Source organism: Carlito syrichta, unplaced genomic scaffold, assembly GCF_000164805.1.
Source record: "Carlito syrichta isolate Samal-C Ts95f unplaced genomic scaffold, Tarsius_syrichta-2.0.1 Scaffold106263, whole genome shotgun sequence".
NCBI classification, from domain to species: Eukaryota; Metazoa; Chordata; class Mammalia; order Primates; family Tarsiidae; genus Carlito; species Carlito syrichta.
Window position 1 is genome coordinate 386,111 of NW_007050359.1, and position 21,226 is coordinate 407,336.

A 21,226-nucleotide genomic window follows, 5' to 3' on the forward strand; every position below is an offset into this window, starting at 1 on the left:
CTTTGGCAAAGTCTCAGCGTATAAAATCAATGCGCAAAAGACAGTCGCATTTCTATACACCAACAATAAATAAACAGAAACCCAAATAAAAGCACAATCCCATTCACAATAGCCAGAAAAAAAATCAAATACCTTGGCATCTTTCTAACCAGAGATGTGAAAGACTTTACAATGAAAACTACAAAACACTGCTCAAAGAAATCCAAGAGGGCACAAACAAATGGAAAAATATTCCATGCTCATGGACTGGAAGAATCAAAATTAAGATTTTCATCCTACCCAAGGCAATCTACAGATTTAATGCAATGTCTATTAAATTGCCAGCAGTATTCTTCTCAGACCTGGAAACAACAATACAGTAATTCATATGGAAACATAAACAATCACAAATCGCCAAAACAATCCTCAGTAAAACAAAAACAAAAAAAAACCCCAGGAGGTATCACAATCCCAGACCAAACTTTATTATAAAGCTACAATAATCAAAACAGCCTAGTACTGGTACAAGAACAGGCATATAGACCAATGGAACAGGATACAGATTCCAGAAGCAAAACCTCAATTCCTCAACCAACTCATCTTTGACAAAACCTCCACCATCAATGTTTGGGGAGAGGAGAACCTGTTCAGTAAATGGTGCTGGGAAAACTGGCTGACCACATGCAGAAGATTAAAACAAGATCTCTATCTATTACCATAGACAAAAACCAACTCTAAGTGCATCAAAGACCGAAATGTAAAACCTCAAACTATAAGAACCTTAGAAAATGCAGGAGACACCGTTATGGAAATTGGAACTAGCAACCAATTCCTGATCAAAACCTCAAGTGCCCATGCCATAAGAGATAAGATAGACAAGTGGGAATTAATCAAACTGACAAGCTTCTGCAAAGCCAAAGAAACCGTCAAGAGAGTAGGGAGACAGCCCACAGACTGCGAAAAAATATTTGTCAACTGTATGTCTGACAAAGGCCTAACATCTAGGATCTACAAGGAACTCATGCTGAAAAGAAAAAAAACAAACAGCCCATTACAAAGTGGACAAAAGAGACATTCAAGCAGCCAACAGATACATGAAAAATTGCTCAGCCTCACTAGTCATCAAAGAAATGCAAATTAAAACCACACTGAGATACCACCTAACTCCAGTTAGGATGGATATCATAAATAACTCAAAAAGAAAACCCAACAGATGCTGGAGAGGATGCAGTGAAAACGGAACATTTCTACACTGTTGGTAGGAGTGTAAACTAATATAGCCTCAGTGGAAAACAGTGTGGCGATTCCTAAAAGATCTAAAAATCAACCTTCCATATGACCCTGCAATCCCCCTACTGGGAATATACTCAGAAGAACTCAAATCACTCTATTAAAAAAATATCTGCACATGTATGTTTATTGCAGCATTGTTCACGGTAGCAAGAACATGGAACCAACTGTACTGCCTATCAAAAGAGGAATGGATTTAAAAAATGTGGTACATATACACAATAGAATATTACGTAGCCATAAAGAAAAACAAAATCATGAACTTCACAGCAACCTGGATGGATTTAGAGTTTATAATACTGAATGATCTTTCACAGAAACAAAGAACTGCGTATCACTTGTTCTCACTCATAAGCGGACTTTGAACAACTATTGTAATACTATAAGAAAATTATTGGCAGTAGTGGGAAACTGCCGGGAGAGGGTCAGAGAAGTGGGATTGGCAGTAGTGGGAATCTGCCTGGGGAAGGGGGCACACCTCATCAACAAGGGCACCTGTATGATGAACATTTGTATGCCTAACCCTGAATTGTACCCCACATCTTTAAAATAAAAAAATTAAAAGTTAGAAAACAAAAAGCAATGAATCTATAGATCTGAAGAAAAATTTTAAATGGAATATCCCCAAATACTCACATATAATATTTGGAATACAAATTCAATGCAGATAATTTAGTCAGAAGACCAAATGAAGGGATAATCAATACTGAGAGATAGATTTGAAAAAATGATTTTAAAAAATGTTCTTATTATTTAAACTTTATAGTTCACTCCCTGCACTCCAAGTCTTGGCGCTAATGTCATCTCGGTGTCTCCCCTGGCCTCCAGCCCAGCTGTCACTTTTCTTAGAAGTTAAATTTATCGAAGGAAGGAAGAAAGAAAAGAAAAAAAGAAGGAAAAAGGACAAACAAGGAAGTTTCAATTTTAATTTTTAGTTCTCTATCCATTAGAGCAGTTAGTATGTGGTTTAAAAAACTCATGTTTTTTTTTTTTTTTCTGGTTACAAAGGTAGTCATTGAAATACAATACAAAATTCAAATGCAAACATTCAAAAAATATGACTTAGAAATTGAGTCCCTTATAATTATACCCTATTTAGGCTAACCACTTATAATAAACTGGGACATATCCTAGTGGTTCCATATATTTGAAAAGTGAAGATAGTTGTCAATCAATTATATATTTGTACTCAGGAGAAAATAATTCTAGAAAGGCTAAGTGGCTTGCATAAGACCACATAGATATTTATAGGAATAGAGGCATATGTCAGCTGAAGGTGAAGGCACTACAGTTCCCGTCTGGGATTCTGGCTCTTTTCCCTCTATGAGGACAGTTTAAAATGATTTTTCTTACCTGCTGGAGGTACTTGGCTACTATGGCCCTATGGGTGTCTATGTGTTCCTTGGTTTCAATTACATTTCTGTCTTGTAACCGTTTCTCATAGTCCTAAAATTAAAAGGAAGTAATGATTTTATGATTGCAAAGTACTTTCTGGTATTCTTAAATTAGGAAATTATTTAACAGATGTGATTTGTTATAAATTAGGGTTTTTTGTTTTGTTTTGTTTTTTGGAATAGGAGTCTCACTCTTTCGCCCAGGCCTCCTCAGTCTCCTGAGTAGCTGGGACTATAGGCACACACCACCATACCCAGCTACTTTTCTTATAGAGATGAGTTTTCACTATGTTATTTAGGCTAGTCTTGAACTTCTGGGCTCAAACGACCCTCCCACCTCAGCGTCCCAAAGTGCTGGGATTACAGGCATGAGTCACTGTGCGCAGCCAAAACTATGGTTCTAAATATTTCTTCTACTATCTGCCTAACTTCTGGTTCAGAATTGGTCTTTGACACATTAACCAGGATTCTGACTCAGCTGATTGCACCGCCTTACTAGAAGAGAATCCTGTATAGTAGTTACAAGTTAAAATGTTCATGCTGGAGGAAATAGAGGCCATGGAAGATAATAGAAAAAGTTGGTATAATTCAGGAAGCTAAGCTCATCCAAGCAATTTAGCCAAAACCCTTAAATTTTTCCTATTTTATTTTAAGTAAAGCAATTACAAAACTAGTCAAAAGTGTCAGTTAAAACATCACCATTATCACATAGCATCTGCCTGCAGCAGACTTGGGTCATGTACTTGGAGGAGAGTGATGGATACTTTTGGCTGTCTGCTCAGGACTCTCCCTTTTTCTGTCAATAAAATCATGTGTGTACCTTAGGGAACTCCTATGTTTTCCCCTAAGTCCACCTTCTGGTCATAGTTGAATGTCCAGCAGTGGTACCCATCCCAGGCTTGGAGAACATGTCTCTTTCTGCTGGCCAAAGCTACTAGATGTTATATTCCAGCAACTTGGAAGGCTGAGGCGGAAGGATCACTGGAGCCCAGCAGGTTGAGGCTGTGGTGGCCGTGAGCCTGCCACTGCAGTCCAGCCTGGGCGACAGAGTGAGACTCTGACTAAAAAAACCCCAAACAAACAAAGCTACCAGATTTGAAAGTGGATGATGCTGGTAACCATGTGGCTAAATAGAGAAAACCTGTCTGCAAAAGAGGAAAATGAAGCCAAGGATGCCAGAGAAGCCCAGATAGGATGGAGAAGGGACCTGGCAGTGTGCAGGCTCCTGAACCAGGAGTACTTAAGGCGCAGATACACTCCTGCTGTTCACATGCTTTTTGATATTTAGCCCTATTTTGGGATTTCATCGTTTAGTAAACTCCCCTTGATGCCTAAGGTAGTTCAAAATTGAGTTCTCATCTCTTACAATCACAAGTCCTAACTAATACAAAGATGAGCCGAATGACCAAAAACATTCTCCAAGACTTGCTATATGGATTTCTGTTGGTTCTTGCCTCATTGAGCACAAGTTCGTGTATCTCGCTTTCGCTGGACCACCCCATCTACCCAGGCCTGTTACCCATCATTCTTCAAAGGTTCCTCTGCCCAATGCCCACCTGCTGCAACATGCCCTTCTGAGTCTTTGCTCCTTCTCTTGCCCTTGATTTGGATGGATACCCAGCCTGGTTCTTTCATGTTCTTCCTGCTCCACCCACTCAAGGCTGTTTAAATCCCACCCCTCCAGTTTTCCTTGCTGTGCTTTACCACTGTTGGGTAGACAGTGCTTAGTAAATACACGTGCATGAAAATGAAGTTGAATTCCTGACTCAGACAGGATTAATTAGCCATATAAACACTTAAGATATGTTTCAACTCTACAATTCTATTTGTAGGCAGTTCAACTGAGTCAGAATCCTGGTTACTAGTTAGTTTATATGTCATTATAAATGTTGAATTCAAGAAAAATAACAGAAAGGTTATATATAAAAGTGGCAATCAGACACAGTGGCTCATATGAGCCTGTAATCCCAGCACTTTGGGAGGCCAAGGTGGGAGGATCACTCAGGAGTTTGAGTCCAACCTGGCAACATAGCAAAAAAAGTGCTGTAAAAAAAATCCAATATTGCTATTGAGAACATAACAACAACAAAATACATATACAACAGTATACCAAATGACATGGCAGGCACTTTATTATTTTATTAACCTCTGTATGGCAGTTTCTTACCTGGAATACTTTTTCCATAATTTCTCGGTCATACACTGGAATTTGCTTATAATTTCGGAACTCTGGCACCTCTTGGTTTCTAAGATGAAGAAGCCTGAATCGTTTGGATCTATTTAATTCTTCATCTGAAACAAAGTTAAATTCCTGTTGCAGCTGTTCTAGTCGAAAAAAATCAGGGACGTAGGATTCACCACTGGTAGCAACCTATAAAAAACAAAATGCACATCTCTAGATGACAGGGAGATTCCATCCAAAGAAACTTGGCACTGAGCTTCAGGGAACATTTAGCAGTTTTAGGTAGATGCAATTATATTCGTTTAGTATCTGTTTTTTGTTTTGTTTGAGTTGGAGTCTCACTGTCACCCAGACTGGAGTGCAGTGGCTGCTCCTGCCCACCACAGCCTCGACCTGCTGGGCTCCGGTGATCCTTCCACCTCAGCCTTCCAAGTAGCTGGAACTACAGGTGCGTGCTACCATGCCCGGCTAATATTTAATTTATTGTAGAGATGAGGTCTTGCCAAGTTGCCCAGGTGGGTCCCGAACCCGCGGGCTCAGGCAATCCACTCACCTCAGCCTCCCAAAGTGCTGGGATTACAGGCTGAGCCAACGAGCCCGGCTTCGTTTAGTATCTGTAATCATAGTTCTCAAAAATAAAAATTAGAAGGTCAGGTGCAGTGGCTTGTGCCTATAATCCTAGCACTTTGGGAGGCTAAGGTGGGAGGATAATTTAAGGGCAGGGAGTTTGAGACCACCTGGCAACATAGCAAGACCTCATTTCTACAAAAAATATTTTAAAATTGGCCAGACATGGTGGTCCATGCCTGTAGTCCCAGCAACTTGGGAAGCTAAGGTGGGAGGATCACTTGAGCCCAGGAGTCTGAGGCTATAGTGAGCTATGATCATGCCACTATACTCCAGCCTGGGCAACAGAGCGAAACCCTGTCTCTTAACATAAATAAATAAGTAAAAGTTATAAGATTCATTTTTGGTGTGCATGCTCTCCCAAAAGTGTTATTATGAAAAATATAGACTGAAAAAGGAGAGCTTTATATCAGACCACAATGTATTTCTAGGTGTTCACTAGAAATAAGATTACTCATATACACAGTGTATATAAAATCTAATATATATGACTTTTTAATGTATTTATGCTCAAATATAGATAAAAGCCCCAGAGTTAGCTGGGCAGCTTCACTGGGCCCCATGGCCGTGTGTTCCCACCTCTGAATAGCACCTCACAGTTTGGATCATTGAGAAAAGCAAGCCAGAGACAGACTGAGGCAAGCCAACAACTCTCACAGGAAGGCCAGCTTATGGGCACTACTGGAAAGCTAGACAGGGGGAGACACTTTGCCCAGGTGCTGCCAGCCTCTCGGTCTGGTGCTTTGCCAGCTGTGATCTCCTCCTGGGAAGAGGGAAAACCAGTGAGCAGAGATGTGCTGGGCCTCATGTGGGAAAGGCAATCCTGCTATGGACATCCTGGGCCACAAGACACCCGTCAAGAAGGTAACCCTGTGTTTTGCTCTTCTGTGCTTTATTCTTCTATAGTTAAAGAGATGAACGTGATATGTGTACTGTATTACCACTGATTTAAAGATAGTAAGTGATTCGAAAATTTACATGGACAAGATCACACTTTATATAATATGGCCTATTCTTCCTATATTTCTAGTTCCACATTAAGAAGTATCATGTCGGAAGGAGAGATTACATAGATAAAAGACAGAATAAACCAAAGCTTGTTTTAGGATTTAGACTAGAATCGAAATGAAAATTTTCTTGACAGTTGTAATTATCCTACTGATGAACTCATACTAAATCACCATGATCATAAGAATATGTTGCTATGGCCACCCTCTGAATCATCTACTTGCTTATTATATTTCTGTGCAAATTATGAAGTCTTATTAAACCAATTGTAGTTGATACCAAGAAAAGTAAGTTACTAACTAATGTTCCATTTTATATATAAATTCACTGAAAAAAGAATTTTGAATGTTATAGTAGATACAAACAATTTATCTGGTAAATACTTAAGTGAAACTTACATGGGAACCTAATTAATCACCAACAAAGAAACAAACCAAAGATTCCTTAAAATGTCTCATCAGTATTTTAAAGTGTGACGAAAAGAACAAGTGCTCTGAAGTTAGATTTACTTGCTGTGTGACCTTGAGCAAATCAATCTGAATCTCTGAACTCAACTTTCTGTAGAATGGGAAAATAAAATCTTTCTTTGGGTGTTTTACAGAAGTCAGAGGTCAGAGTAAAAACAACAACAACAATAATGGTTAATATTTATTGCACACGGACTGTGTGTCCAGATAAGGGTTTCTATGCAGCACTCATTTCTCCATGGCACACTAGGAGGATGGCATGAGGCTCAGAAACTCTGTTTGCCTTGGTTCCCTAACCAGGTAAGCAGTAGAGCTGGAATTTAAACCTGTCATTCAACCCAGCACTCATGTTCTTAAAACCAGCATCACACAGGAGAACATAGTGGAAAGGAAAATTTTTGTCAAGGGCCAAGCTGTTTCTATTACTCTCAGGCCAAGTTGAGAAATGGTGTGTGCACTTTGTGCCACATTACCGAGATTAGCTGCATCAAAGGGGCATTGTTGGGGTCATTTGGGTCGAGCTTGGACTCTGCTGCCCACTTAGCCAACTTTTTCATGTCCGTTAGTCCCGACGTGCCGATCGATGAGATGGCATCTGCTCGCTTCAAAGCACTGGAAAATAGCACAAGTGACTCTATGAGACTGACTTTACCACAGAGCAGTTTGCATCAGGACCACAAAATCCCAGATTCCCCACTTAAGGAAGCTATTATCCTCCATGAGAACAAACCTTATCATAAGAAAGATTTTTGCTATTTTCTTTACTTGATGATTGCTATTAAATATATTTATATTATAAGCTATGGGAGCTGGGCATGGTGTCACACACCTATAGTCCCATCTATACTAGCAAGGCTGTGGTGGAAGAATGGCTTGAGGCCAAGAATTTGAGGCTGCAGTGAGCTATGATTGTGTCACTGCACTCCAATCTGGGTGACAGAGAGAGACTCTATCTCTTTAAAACAAAAAACAAAAAACCCAGGCTCGGTGGCTCAGCCTGTAATCCCATGCCTTTGCGAGGCTGAGGTGAGTAGATTGCCTGAGCCCGCGGGTTCGAGACCCGCCTGGGCAGTGAGACCTCATCTCTACAATAAATCAAAAAATCAGCCGGGCGTGGTAGCGCATGCCTGGAATTCCGGGTACTTGGAAGGCTGAGGTGGAAGGATCACCAGAGCCCAGCAGGTCGAGGCTGTGGTGGCCGGGAGTGGCCACTGCACTCCAGTCTGGGCGACAGAGTGAGACTGCAAATATGTCATATGACTCATTCCCAGGGCATTTTAAATTACACCCCCAGTCCCTGGATCCTTCCCAGTGAAGAAAGGCTCTGTATCCAGTGCATGAAATCTCAAAAGTCTCACATCCCAGACCACTGAGGCCCAACCAAAAGGAAAAAAAAACAAAAACAAAACTAACCAACTCTTAAACAATGAACTTAAGAACAAACTTTCTACACATGGACTTGAAAGAAAGCCAAGATAGACAGCATAGTTGAGTTGGGGCTTTATTAATTGTCCTGCTCACATTGTATTTTAACTCCTTTTCTGGGGAGCTAGACGCTTTAATCCCCAGATTTCCTTAGCACTAACTGCAAGTGAAATGAATGCAAAATTCATACGTACAAAGGCATAGCCAAGCCTCCAGTGGAAGTGGTGGCTCCTGACTTAAAAAGTGCAGAGTAGCCCCTTTTTTGTGGTTTTTAATCCTACAGACATGGGAAGTGGCTACAACGATGGAGAGGGCATCAAGGGAACAGAACAAGCCCCATTCTGTTTTTCCACATGCTGAAAATGACTTGTAAAGTCTCTTCTTGATGATCAGAATAAATCCTTTTATTTTAGAGATGAGGCAAACCAAGTGCCTTTCTTCTGTTCTGAGTAGAAATCTAAGGATCTAGCAATCAAGGAAGGAGAATGGAGAATAGGGACTTTCATGTAACCAGAAGGTCTACACCAATCATCATTAGCAACAAAGCTTTACTGAGGGCCAAATATATATAACGATATGATGCTGTACACCTCTTTCATCTGTAAAATAGGGAAAAGAATACCTCATAGAGTTATTGTGATTAAGTTCTTTTCACTGCATCTGACACTGATAAATACCGATATTTGTTAGGCTATTATTATTTTAGTTTTCATCTTAGTAAAACTTAAAAAAAAAAACCTTGAAAATACTGGCACTTGACAATAAAAGGAAAGAATATGATATTGCAAACTTTCTTCTCCCTTGAGTATCTTTAAGGCTAATGCTGGCACTGCTTATCAATTTATTCTAGCCACACAGTACCTTCGAAACCCAATGTTCTGCTGTGACAGTGGAGGGATTAAAGGTATCCCGTTTTCTCCAATGGCCCATGCCACACTGTGGGACACCTTCCCTGAAGTCATCAGAATCAGTTGATTACTGCCATCGGCTTCAAATGTGAAGGGCACTCCTAGAAAAACACCAGATTAAACAGTGTGTTGTTTAGAAAGAGTGATTGAGTCAGTCCTGTCAAGAAAGCAGATAGTAGACCAATGGATCTTGGAGTGGATGAGATGGTGCAGATGGGACAAGTAATTAAAGCCAATGTCACAATGAGAATCAGCCACTCAACTCTATCTCTGACAGCGGAGAGTGAAGTTACTATCATGCGCTCTCAAATGGGTACCCTGTGTGCATATTGTGGCTTTGCCACTTCACAGCTGTGTGATCTTGGACAAATTACTTAACTTCTCTGAGTCTTAGTTTTTTTAATGCACAAAATACTGATAATAATAGCACCTCCTTCAAATAATTATTTTGAAGATGTTTATTTATCCATTCATTCAAAATATATACGTATTGAGTTTCTATTTCATGTCAGGTACTATTATAGACACTGAAGATAGCAGGAAATAAACAAAACTGATAAGAATCCCTGGTATAAAAAAAAAACAACTCTATTCTCATGGAGTTTATATGTGAGTGAGGAAGAGAGGCAATAGTAAGACAGTAAGAGAAATAGTATGTTAGAGTGATAAGTGCTAAGGAGAAATAAGTTAGGGAAGGTATATAGAAAAATCTGTGCTTTAGGATGTGAGGAGGGACTGGACTTTCCTCTTTCCCTGGGGTGGCCAGGGAAAACTCAATGAAGGTGACATTTGAATGAATGTCTTAAGTGAAGAAGTGAGATCTGCAGCTGTCTTGGGAAAGATCATTTCTTGCAGAAGGAACAAGTGCCGGCACCCTAAGATGGGAGTGAGGAACAGGCATTAATACTTGCAAAGCTCTTAGACAGTGGCTGGTGAATAGTGATCATGTAACAAGTAGCCATTGTTACTAAGCTATTGTGGCTGCAATAAAGCCTCACTGATTTGGCCTCACCATTAGAAATTAATGGTAAAAACTGTCTGGGCAGTATGTTTACTCAACATTTTAAACACTAGATATAGTAACTTCACAGTATGGGTTTACAGCTACTGTTACTGACAAAAAACAATACTGCTATTAACACGGTAATAGCATCTTTGTGGTTTTCAAAGATTTTTTTCTTCATATTGAACTTTCCATCTTGATCTTCAAAATAACCCTAGAAGACATTAAATGAGGTATTATTAGATCCCCTTAATGAATGAGGAAGATATTACTCAAAGAGGTTAAATGACTACTAGAGTCACACAGCCTTGTCAGGATCAGAACTGGAACTAAAGCCTAGGTCTCCAGACTTTTAGACTGGTGATTGGACTTGGACCTCAAAGAAATAGTGCAGAAAAAGTTCCAGATGTAAGTTCACAATAAAGAATACCCAGCCACATAAGGGAACAGGCCACCATGAACAAGAGGTAACACAATCAGACCAATAAGCAGTTAGGTATTGAAATGATCGGATATAAAATATTAGTAAATATTGTAAATATGTTCAAATAAAATGAATAAAAATACAATGAATGAATAAATGAATGAATAAAATAGGCAATAGTCTGAGGAAAGGACAAAAAGCTATCAGAACTGACCAGACTGATTGGAAAAGAACTGAATAAAATTTCTAGAGCTGAAAAATACAATAACTGGAAGGAAAAACACAAGGATAAGTTCCAGTGATCAGACACAGGCAAAGAATGAATTCATGGCTTGGAAGACAAATTGAAAGAAATTACATAGATGTAGCAGTGAAAGAAAAAGATATCAAATACATTAAAGAAGGGTTAAGAAACAGGGAGGACAGAATGAGAAGGTTCACCATATATATAATCAGAACTGTAGATGGAGATGAGAGAGTATTAATAAAAAGTCTCCAAATTATAAAGTTATTTTAAATGTTTCTGACTTATAAATAACATCGTGATGTACATTGTTTGTGCACAAAGCTTTGTCCTCATTTAAAATTATTTTCTTAGGAAAGGTTCCTAGAAATAGAATTAAGGCACCAAAGGGCATTTTAAAGCTTCTTAATTCACACTGCCAAACTACTTTATAGTTGCATAGTTATATGTGTTTACAGTGCCACCAAAAATATATTTTAAATGACTTGGCAAAATATTGTATATCCTCACTGCTTTAATTTGAATTTATAATAGCAATTTTATAATTATCTGGTTGTCTGAGAAGTGGAAAGAATGATACATTCAAATCTGACAGTGAAACTGTAAGCCATTGAGGACAATTAGTTTTCCATACCACTTCCAACTCCCTCATGGTCCAGTGTCACATGCTGATTGCTGCTAAACTCCACTTCTTCAACGGGAGCCCTTCCAGTAACAATGGTAGTCTCAGGAATAGGCAGAAATACCTCTGCTAGCAAGGTGGGGCTACCGTGTCCAACAGTTTCATAGACCTGCAAACCAGAGAAGAGAAACAGCCCAGTAAAAACAGGCATAGAACATGCTCACTCCCAGATCATCAGTTCACATTGTTAGCGTTTGTGCTGCTCACAGTTCCAGCCCAGAGGATCCATCTCAGAGTAGAAAGTTAAGTTGTGTTTCTCTGGTTTCCATGGAAACCAGCCTAGACCCTCTTTGTGGCCAAGTTTTTGACACCTGTTTTATCGCTCAACCTAATCTCCAGGGGTAGGGAGGATAATCAAAGTAGCAGGCAAGAACCCCGTTGTTTCTATTCTAAACCAACATGCAGGCTACTCAGAGTACGGGCTTCCTCCTTTTCCTGGCTCAGGCTGCTTTCAGAGAGCAGTGGCAAAAGGTGGAATTGTTGAGACCATGACGTGCCGCTAGATGGTTTATTCTCTCACCGGCCTCCAAGTTAGCAGGAGAAGATCCATACCCAGAAGTACATCGGAGCATCGCGTTTAACTCTACTTACTGTTCAGGAAATCATTCAGATTCTTCCCATTCAGACATTATTTTATTTGTTAGCTGCTGAAACCCCACCCAGTTTTTTCTCAGACTTTCTCCCAGATGGAGCCAATGAGACCACTGGCCGCTCTGAAACCGATCATTGCTGTGCGTGCGTCTCATCATGCTGCCAGCACCCTGAGGTGCAGGACCCCTTGCAGGGCAACCAGAGTTTAAGAATTTACAATCCAGCCTCAGTTAGGCCCTCTGCTCCATTTGATCCTCTGTATTCTTGGCCCACCTCAGTTTTGTGGTAAGACGACAAAATGTTCCAAAGTATCGCTGCCTTCTTTCCGGTGTTTCTTTCCATGAAATCTTTCTGACTGGTACACACTTCTCGAAAGCAACTGATTTTACTACTCTTATTTCTACTGATCAATCTTTATATTTTTCTTCTAATACAATGAATTCCCCTCTAATCAACACTTTCCACTTATCACTCAAATGTACAAAGACGACACTATCCTTCTCTCTGTCTATCCTCCCCTACAGAGCATAGGATTGGAATACTTTTCTAGGAGAGAGGATGAGTTTGTGCCTGGTTATTCTCCTGTACTCTCCTGGTTTAATCTCTTGGGATCCACCTGCTCACCTTTGCAGGAGGGCTGATTGACCTTAGCGGGACTAGTGAGGCAAAGACAAAGGACAAACTGCATAGGAAATGAATTCAGGACCCCAGACTTCTTTTTTTTTGAGTTGGAGTCTCACTGTCACCCAGGTTAGAGCGCAGTGGCTTGATTAGGACTCACTGCAACCCAGACCTCCTGGGCTCAGGAGATTCTTCTGTCTCAGCCCCCCAAGTAGCTGGGGCTTTAGGCATGCACCACCACACCTTGCAATTTTTTTTATTTTTGTGGAGATGAGGTCTCACTATGTTGCCCAGGCTGGCCTCAAGTGATTTCCCTAGCTTAGCTTCCCAAAGTACTGGGATTACAAGTGTGAGCCACTGTACCCAGCCAGGACCCCGGCCTTAATACCACTGTGAGATAGCCTTACAGGCAAGGCCCACTCAGAAGCCTGTGGTTGTTCAGGGCTCACCTGTGATGAGGTGGTCAAGTCTGCCTGTTCAGGGTTTCAGCAGGAAGCCCATAAGTGGCACACTTAACTCACACTCTCCAAATTCATCTTCATCATTAAAAAATGTGAAACTTTGATCTACATTGAAAAGAGTTTATGGAAAATTTGAAGCATATGTAAATAATAATATACCACAGCCCCATCACCCAGCTTCAACCATCACTAAGTTATAGCCAATCTTATTTCCTCTGTACTCTCAACCATACCCCTCCCCTTCAGTATCTTGAACCTAGACTTCATTTCAACCGTAAATATTTCAAAACGTATCTCTAAAAGGTGAGATATTATTTTAAAAGCATAATTGCAATACTATTATCACAATAATTCTGTAATATCAACTCTTGGTAACTTTCAGATTTCTTTAAGAGCCTCAAAAAATCCTGAAATATATTCGGATCAAAATGTATTCCATACATTGGGATCAAAATGTATTCCATACATTGCAATTTATTGATATGTTCTTCCAGCCTTTATTAATTTATAAGTGACCCTTCATCTTTTTATACTTTTTCTTTGTATTTTTATTGGTTCCGAACCCTGATGGGAAAAGGAGTGCCATTTATTGCTTGTTCCAACACTCTTTCTTTTTTTGTGTTAGAGTTTCACTCTGTCACCCTGGCTGGAGTGCAGTGGCACACTCCTAGCCACCGCAACCTTGACCTGCTGGGCTCAGGTGATCCTTTTGCCTCAGCCTTCCAAGTAGCTGGAACTACAGGAGTGCACCACCATGCCCAGCTAATTTTTTTATTTATTGTAGAGACGAGTCTCGCCATGTTGCCTACGCTGATCTCAAACCTGTGACTCAGGCAATCTTCTTGCCTCAGCCTCCCAAAATGCTGGGATTATAGGCGTAAGCCACTGTGCCCGTCCTGTCCCAATACTCTTAAGAGAGCTTATAGTTTTATAATCTTACACACTGTAAATAACATGTAGTAGGATATCGTTTATTGAACAAGAGACGATTTGACCTGTTATATTATGGACTCATTGGCATAAAGTGACTGAGAAAATGTGTTTTCTTTAATTTCTTTTTAGCTTTTTGCCAAAATTCTAATTCATTGAGATATCCTTTTGTATGAAGCCCATTAGGGGATTTAGGTTACCTTATTTAATCTTCACCACAGTCCTATACAAGATGGTTTTTATTCCTCATGGATGTGCCCTGCGCTGGTCACCAGGCTTAAAGAGGACCAATAAGACATAAAGGGCATTTCTGGTGGGCATCAGTGGAAGGGATCTTGTTCCTAGTCTCTGGAGTCACATTCCTATCTAGTGTTTGGAGAGAAACTGAATGGGGACTCAGTGCCAAGTCTGTATGACAGAGTCAATTATTAGGAATAGAGTGTTGTTTGCTAATCAGAACTACCATCTCAGAAGATAATTATCAGCCTTTCTATGAGAAAAAAACGGATCCCATCTGACAAAGTCAAAGAAAATAAAAAATTTCCCCAAACTTTTTACCTTGCTTTTAAGATAGTAGCAGTTCTATTTAATGTGAGGATAAAATGCTATTTTTAAAAATCAGGAAATGGTTACTTCAGGTTTTAAATAGGTGTTTATAAATGGCTTTCTGTGTAATTAAGTTTAATTTCTTATTTTCTCTGTAAGATAGGGGTTCTCAGCCTCAGCATGATTGACACGCTGGACTGGATAATTATTTGTTGTAGTGAGTTGTACACTGTTTGATGTTTAGCACTGTCACTAGTCTCTACCCACTAGAGAAGCCAGTAGCTCCCCCATAATGACAAAGAAAAATATCTGCAGACATTGTTAAATGTCCCCTTGGGAGCAAATTACCCCCATGTGAAAAGCAGTGCTCTAAGCAAATGAGTGTGTGTGTGTGTGTGTGTGTGTGTGTGTTTGAAGGGAGAATGTTAATGAAGAAAGAAGACAGGAAATGTAATTTGATTTATATTCAGCCATTTAAAAATTCTGCTGTTGTGTAAAGCAAAGCAGTGGTGAATTTAGAATAGCAACAAGATCCACTGTGACGAAACTAGGGACATTTATGAAATTATTATTACCTCCCCTGCATTTAGAACATTGTTTGCTTTAACTCAAGACTCTGGTGCAAGTTTACCTGCTAAAGTGTTTAGAATTGTATAGATAGATGAATGTTAGACATTTAGGAGAAGGAAGTGAAGGCAGATGAAAAACATATTCCATCCTGAAATAAAGTGTGTATTGCATGGCTTTAAGTCATGCTTCCCTGATTTTAAAAAAATCACAATTTCACGTCTTGCTCTTGGTAGTGTTGGATCCCATACAAGAGTCTGCTCTTCAATCTTGGTTGCCCTGGGTGCTGTTCACCAGTCCTGTGTCTCCTGGTTGATGTACCCACTTCCGCTCAGCGTTGAATCAAACCTTTCCTTCTCTCATGCCCATAGACTTCCTTCCTTCACTGAAAGGTTGAGGGCATCTGGTGTGAACTCTCTCACAGCCCTGCCCTCCAACCATCTCTACGGTGCCAACACTGTCTTCCTCAAGGGACTTCCCTAAGGCCAATCCCTCTAATGTCTGGACCCACCCACCTCCACCCTGCCCTTGTCCCAGCATTCTGGGGGATCTGATAACTTTCAGATTTCTCCTTATCCTTACTCTCCCCCTTGCCTTTCCTTCTTAATTTTAGAGTCATCAATCTTCTCTGCATGGGCTGCTTTTCTCACAGCTGACAAACATGCTTGAATCAACCACACCCTAAAGTCAAGCACGATCCCTTCAAATTCCATTCCGTTTCCCTTCTTTCCTTGTCTGCCAAGCTTCTGGGAGCAGAGTCTCCTGTGGTAACTTCATTTTCTCTCCTCTCATTCTACTGGACCCCAGTCACCAGCTCCTCTTGTCATTGCCCCACTGCAGTCTAACTATCATGTCAGGGACCACGTCTGGTTCATCTTCCTGTTTCCCATAATACCTTGTCCAACATATATGCTCAGTAAACACTCTCATTGCAAGGAATACACAAACCACTAGTGGCTGCAGTATAGTGAGGTGGCTAAGAGAACAGGTCTATGCCCTGGCTCTGCCCCTTCTGTGTGACCTCAGGCCAGTTACTTAACTTCTCCACATGTAAGTTTCTCCATCTGCGTGATGGGGATAATAGTGCAGTGACCGTAGAATTATTGTGAAGATTAAATGAACTGACACATGGAAAAGGTTTAAAATGGTACCTGGCATGTTGTAATTGTTTAATAACTGTTATCTTATACTAGATATTATTAAATATCAGCACACCTCTGTACATGGTGTTGCATGGTGCTGAAGATGTGTTGATTTTGGACTTTGATCTTCTTTGCCATTATACCTAATTAATATGGTGAAATGAACATAAAATTTAGAGTCAAATAGACCTAGGTTTGAATTCTGCTTTGCCACCTGACTTGCTTTGTATTATTAAGTTACTCAACATCTTTGAATCCCAGTTTTTCCATCTTTACTATTTGGAGAATAGTATGGAAGTTTCTCAAAAAATTAAAAATAGAACTACCATACGACTGAGCAATCCAACTACTAGGTACCAATCCAAAGGAAAGGAAATCAGTATATCCAAGGGATAGCTGCACCCCATGTTTATTGCTGCACTATCCACAATGGCAAAGATATGGAATCAACCTAGCTGACCAACAGTGGATAAATGGATAAAGAAAACTTGGTGCAGGTATGCAGTGGAATACAATTCAACCACGAAAAGAATGAAATCCATCATTTGCAGTGATGTGGATAGAATTGGAGGTCATTACATTAAGTGAAATAAGCCTGGCACAGAAAGATAAATATTGCATGTTCTCACTCATATGTGGGAACTAAACAAATAGATCTCATGGAGATATAGAATGATGGATACCAGAGGCTGGGAAGGGTTGCGGGGGAGGGTATGAACCGAAGTTGCCATATAGGTATAGAAACACAGAAGAAATAAACTCTAGTGTTTGACAGCACAATAATGTGACTATAGTTAATAATAATTTATTGCATATTTCAAAATAGAAGAAAGGATTTGAAATGTTTGCTACACAAAGAAACAATTAATGCTAGAGGTAATGGATATCTTACATATCCTAATTTGATCTTTACACATTGTATGTGTGTATCAAAATGCCATATATACCCCATAAATATATATTTAATTATTATGTATCAATAAAGCAGTTTTTAAAAACCCAGACTATTGTAAAGGAACAAAAGAAAGCTAATCACATATTTTCTTTTCCTAATCTAAAATGACAGCATGGAATGCTTCCTAATCAGCATTTTTTTTTTCCTGGAGACATTTCTATACATGTCATTTTGTCAGAGAAATAAAGCAAGGAAAACTGAGAGAATAATAGTACCCATAACTTCCTTCAGGTTAACATGAGGTTGCATATGTAAAGACTGTGGCCCCACAGTAGACATTTAGTAAATATTTCCTAGAGACTTTCCGATTTTCACAGGCCCTGTCTCGTCCAAGCCCTCACCGTCTTATATTTAGATGGCTGCACCTGTCTTTTCTTTGCCCCATGGAACCCTTCCCCCCTGCAGCAGCCACCTGACTACCTGCTTGCCTTTGGTCACCTGTCTCCTCTGCCCTGCCCACACACACAGCAGGGCTTCCTGGTATCAATAATCTAACTCTGTTCTCCAATTAAACACGTAAACAAGTAAGGTGTAGGTGACAAAAATATCTATTTTGAGCCCACATCCACAAATACCAATAACAATCACGACACAAAGATACTTCTCCAAATTTGACCATTTTTCTCACTCTGATATTCCATAGACAAGTTCAAGAAATCAGGAGGGGCCCTGATAAAGGAAAGTCAAGTTATCGTCAAGTAGGGTAAAGGAAAATTTCTCTATCTCAGTCCACACACCAGGAATATAAAAGTTCAACAGGATTGATTCACAAGGGAAAATAATAATGCTAAAAATTTTAAAGCCATCCAGCCGTTATTATCCAATTGCTATTAGTTTTTTTGGAATCAAGAAGAATGTAGGGTAAAGTTACAGATGTAAGTGACAAAGAAACGAAGGGAAAGTTTTTTCATTTCTAAGCCAAATCTGATTTGTGAAAGGCTGAGTATTTATTTTGAAAAGATCTCAGAAACCAAGATCTTCAAAACCCTTCTGGAAGGACTCTGGCCTGGAGTCAACTCTGCTGTCCTGTGAAGTCCAAGCTCACCCTTCTCCTGAGGCCTACTTTGCTTCTACTCCTCTTTATTTCCCTCAAGTCAAACTGTCACCAAGCTCTGTGAGTCCCACTATTCAAGACTGCAGTGTTGCTTTAACTAATTCCTTGTTCCCATTTCTACTGCTAGGATTTGGTCCCATCCCCTCCCTCCTGGCTTTCTGTGCCAGCCTTTGAACTTATCTTCTGCTTGTAGGACTGCCTTGGCGTTCTTATCTCAAACCCAACTAGGAAGCTCTGAGCCTTAAGGTTTGAAACATGCAAGAAATCAAACATCGATACTGTTCTCTTCAATGGTCTTTTACATCCACTCATCAATGAGTATTGATCCTTTGTGGTTCTCTCTTATTTCCCAGCTGGACTGCAACTCCCTGAGGTAGGGCCCTGTCTACAAAGCTTCCAATTTTCCACCACACTCTTGGCTCAGTATTAAGACACTCAGCAAGGGCTAAGCAATCAAGCAGCAAACATTCATGTATTGTTGAGTCATCAGCCGACACATTATAGTTCTGTTCTGAAATACATTAGGATCCAAAGTTAAGATTTTCATAGCACTGGCATAAACAGATGCCTTCAAGGTGATTTTTTTCTTGATCTCCTAAAGTTGCCAGTAATTCCTGAACTTTTCTTAATTCAAAACTGGCAATGATTTGGAACATTTCCAAATAGCAAAGGAAATACTGAAATATATCCTAGGAACTTGAAATACAATATCCCCTAAATTAATTTCATCTGTAGCCACTACTCAATCATTAAAAACTATGCTGTTATAATATGTGATTTGATCAGTTTATCAAATCTCTTTAGATGGCTTAAGAACTTAGCCAAGACTCCCTTAATATGCTTTTTAAAAATTGCATGTTTCAGTTCTTAGGCCAAGCTAATTGCCTATGAGCATATTCTTAGTAGTACAGGAGAAAACTTCGCTGTTTGTGTTTAAAAAATTTGTCATAGTATTTCAGAGAATTATTCTTGTCACATTATTTTTTTTAAAATTATTTTAACATCCACAGCAAACTAACATTCAAGGTAGTAAAGAGGAGATGGCACTAAAGGCTTTGCCTATGTTTTAGAATATATGTGAAATAAAGTATCAGTGTGCTATGGACGACAGAACATAGTCTTTCCTTCCAAAGTAATTCAGAGAATTTAGAGCTGCCTATAGCGGAAGGGGTTTCACAGACTGCCTGGGTGGTCTGAGCTCTCCCCCATCAACAGAGCCATGGCTGGGTGCCTTGACGAGGGAACTCTTGCCTTGTCTCCTGTCTCTCAGGCTTTGTTCCAGCAGGTGTCTCCTTGTGAGGCATTGTCTCCTTCCTACTGCCATGTTACCATTGCTGCTCTCCCTTCTAACTCTCTACCTGGTCTTCTCATGTTAATCTTGGTCTTCCTCGTGTCAGCTTTTCCTCTACAGGGAAGGAATGGGGAGGTTGAGCTAAGGACAGATATCACACTAGGAGGCAGAACTCTGAATACTGCAATCTTTGCTATTCTGTGAATGTAGAAAGGGAGGGACTCATCTGTGGGCACTCAGCAACTCCTGTATTCAGGGCAGCAAGTGTACATCTGAAGACAGAGTTCATTTACTTTCTTGATGAAGTTTTACTCTGACCTTAAACAGTGTTTTGTATGCAGTAAATCTTACTTTAAACTTTAGCTTGAGTGGCTGTGCTCATGGGCAGGGCAAGCGGGTTAATGTGGGAAGCAGTGACGATGTGGTGCTTTAGAAGCTGCGGAATTTAACTCTCTGTGCAAAGGCTTTTGAATTTTAAATACTACAAACTCCTCAGCCATCAAAACAGGAGGGCACTGTCCCCAGGACCTCTGTAGGAAATCCCTGGTCAGAAATGGCTGCTCTTAATCAATCATTAGTGACATATAGTTTAATAGAGTTTCTTATTTTAATATACCTGAAATTGAATGGTGTCTTCCAGTCAATGGCATACCATAGTTTAGGTGCCTCAGATAATGTACATCTCACAGTGAATGGAGATGAAATGATTAGATCAACGGAAATCCAGAAAGCAGGATAAGAGAGCTCACTCAGACATTGCTAAGAGGGCAGAGGAAGAGGAGCCCTTCAGGTGTTCCAGGCCAGTATCTCCAGCCCAAAGGAGATGGAAGGGAGAGTCCACAAGGATCTCACACCTGTGAGCAGGGCGTTAGAACCTCTGTGCCCAGTGGCCACCCATCCGGAGGCTGCCCCAGCTCTCTCTTTTGGTGTAGAGTTGGGCAGCTCTGCACTTTCACGTCTAGACAAAAGTCACCTCCTTTCACTATCTGTATCCACTCAGAGTTATGACTCAAGAAAGGAAGAAGAAGAAATTTACAGCGATTATTTTCCCACAGATGATATTCAGAAAGGGAATTTTTGTTTGTTTGTTTTTGAGTTAGAGTCTTACTCTGTCGCCCAGACTAGAGTGCAGTGGCCACTCCTGGCCACCACAGCCTCGACCTGCTGGGCTCCGGCGATCCTTCTGCCTCAGCCTTCCAAGTAGCCGGAATTACAGGGATGCGCTACCACGCCCGGCTGATTTTTTGATTTATTGTAGAGATGAGGTCTCGCTGCCCAGGTGGGTCTCGAATCCGCAGGCTCAGGCAGTCCACTCACCTCAGCCTCCCAAAGGTGCGGGATTACAGGCTGAGCCACCGAGCCCGGCTCAGAAAGGGAATTTTCAGTCTTAAGGAACTCTCAGATTTCCAGGAACCCTCCAAATTCAATCTCCTCT

At 40.3% G+C, this 21,226-nt stretch overlaps 1 protein-coding gene across 1 annotated transcript in view; it reads right to left on the reverse strand.

The window, feature by feature from the left end:
* Positions 1–21,226, reverse strand: part of CC2D2A (coiled-coil and C2 domain containing 2A) — a 103,505-nt gene that overhangs the window by 46,716 nt on the left and 35,563 nt on the right. Inside the window, exons 12-16 of the mRNA XM_008066948.2 lie at positions 11,586–11,742; positions 9,234–9,381; positions 7,421–7,559; positions 4,831–5,034; positions 2,623–2,715 (exon numbers count right to left, since the gene is read on the reverse strand). Coding sequence (XP_008065139.2) covers positions 2,623–2,715; positions 4,831–5,034; positions 7,421–7,559; positions 9,234–9,381; positions 11,586–11,742 — 741 coding nt within the window. The remainder of the gene's footprint in view (positions 1–2,622; positions 2,716–4,830; positions 5,035–7,420; positions 7,560–9,233; positions 9,382–11,585; positions 11,743–21,226) is intronic.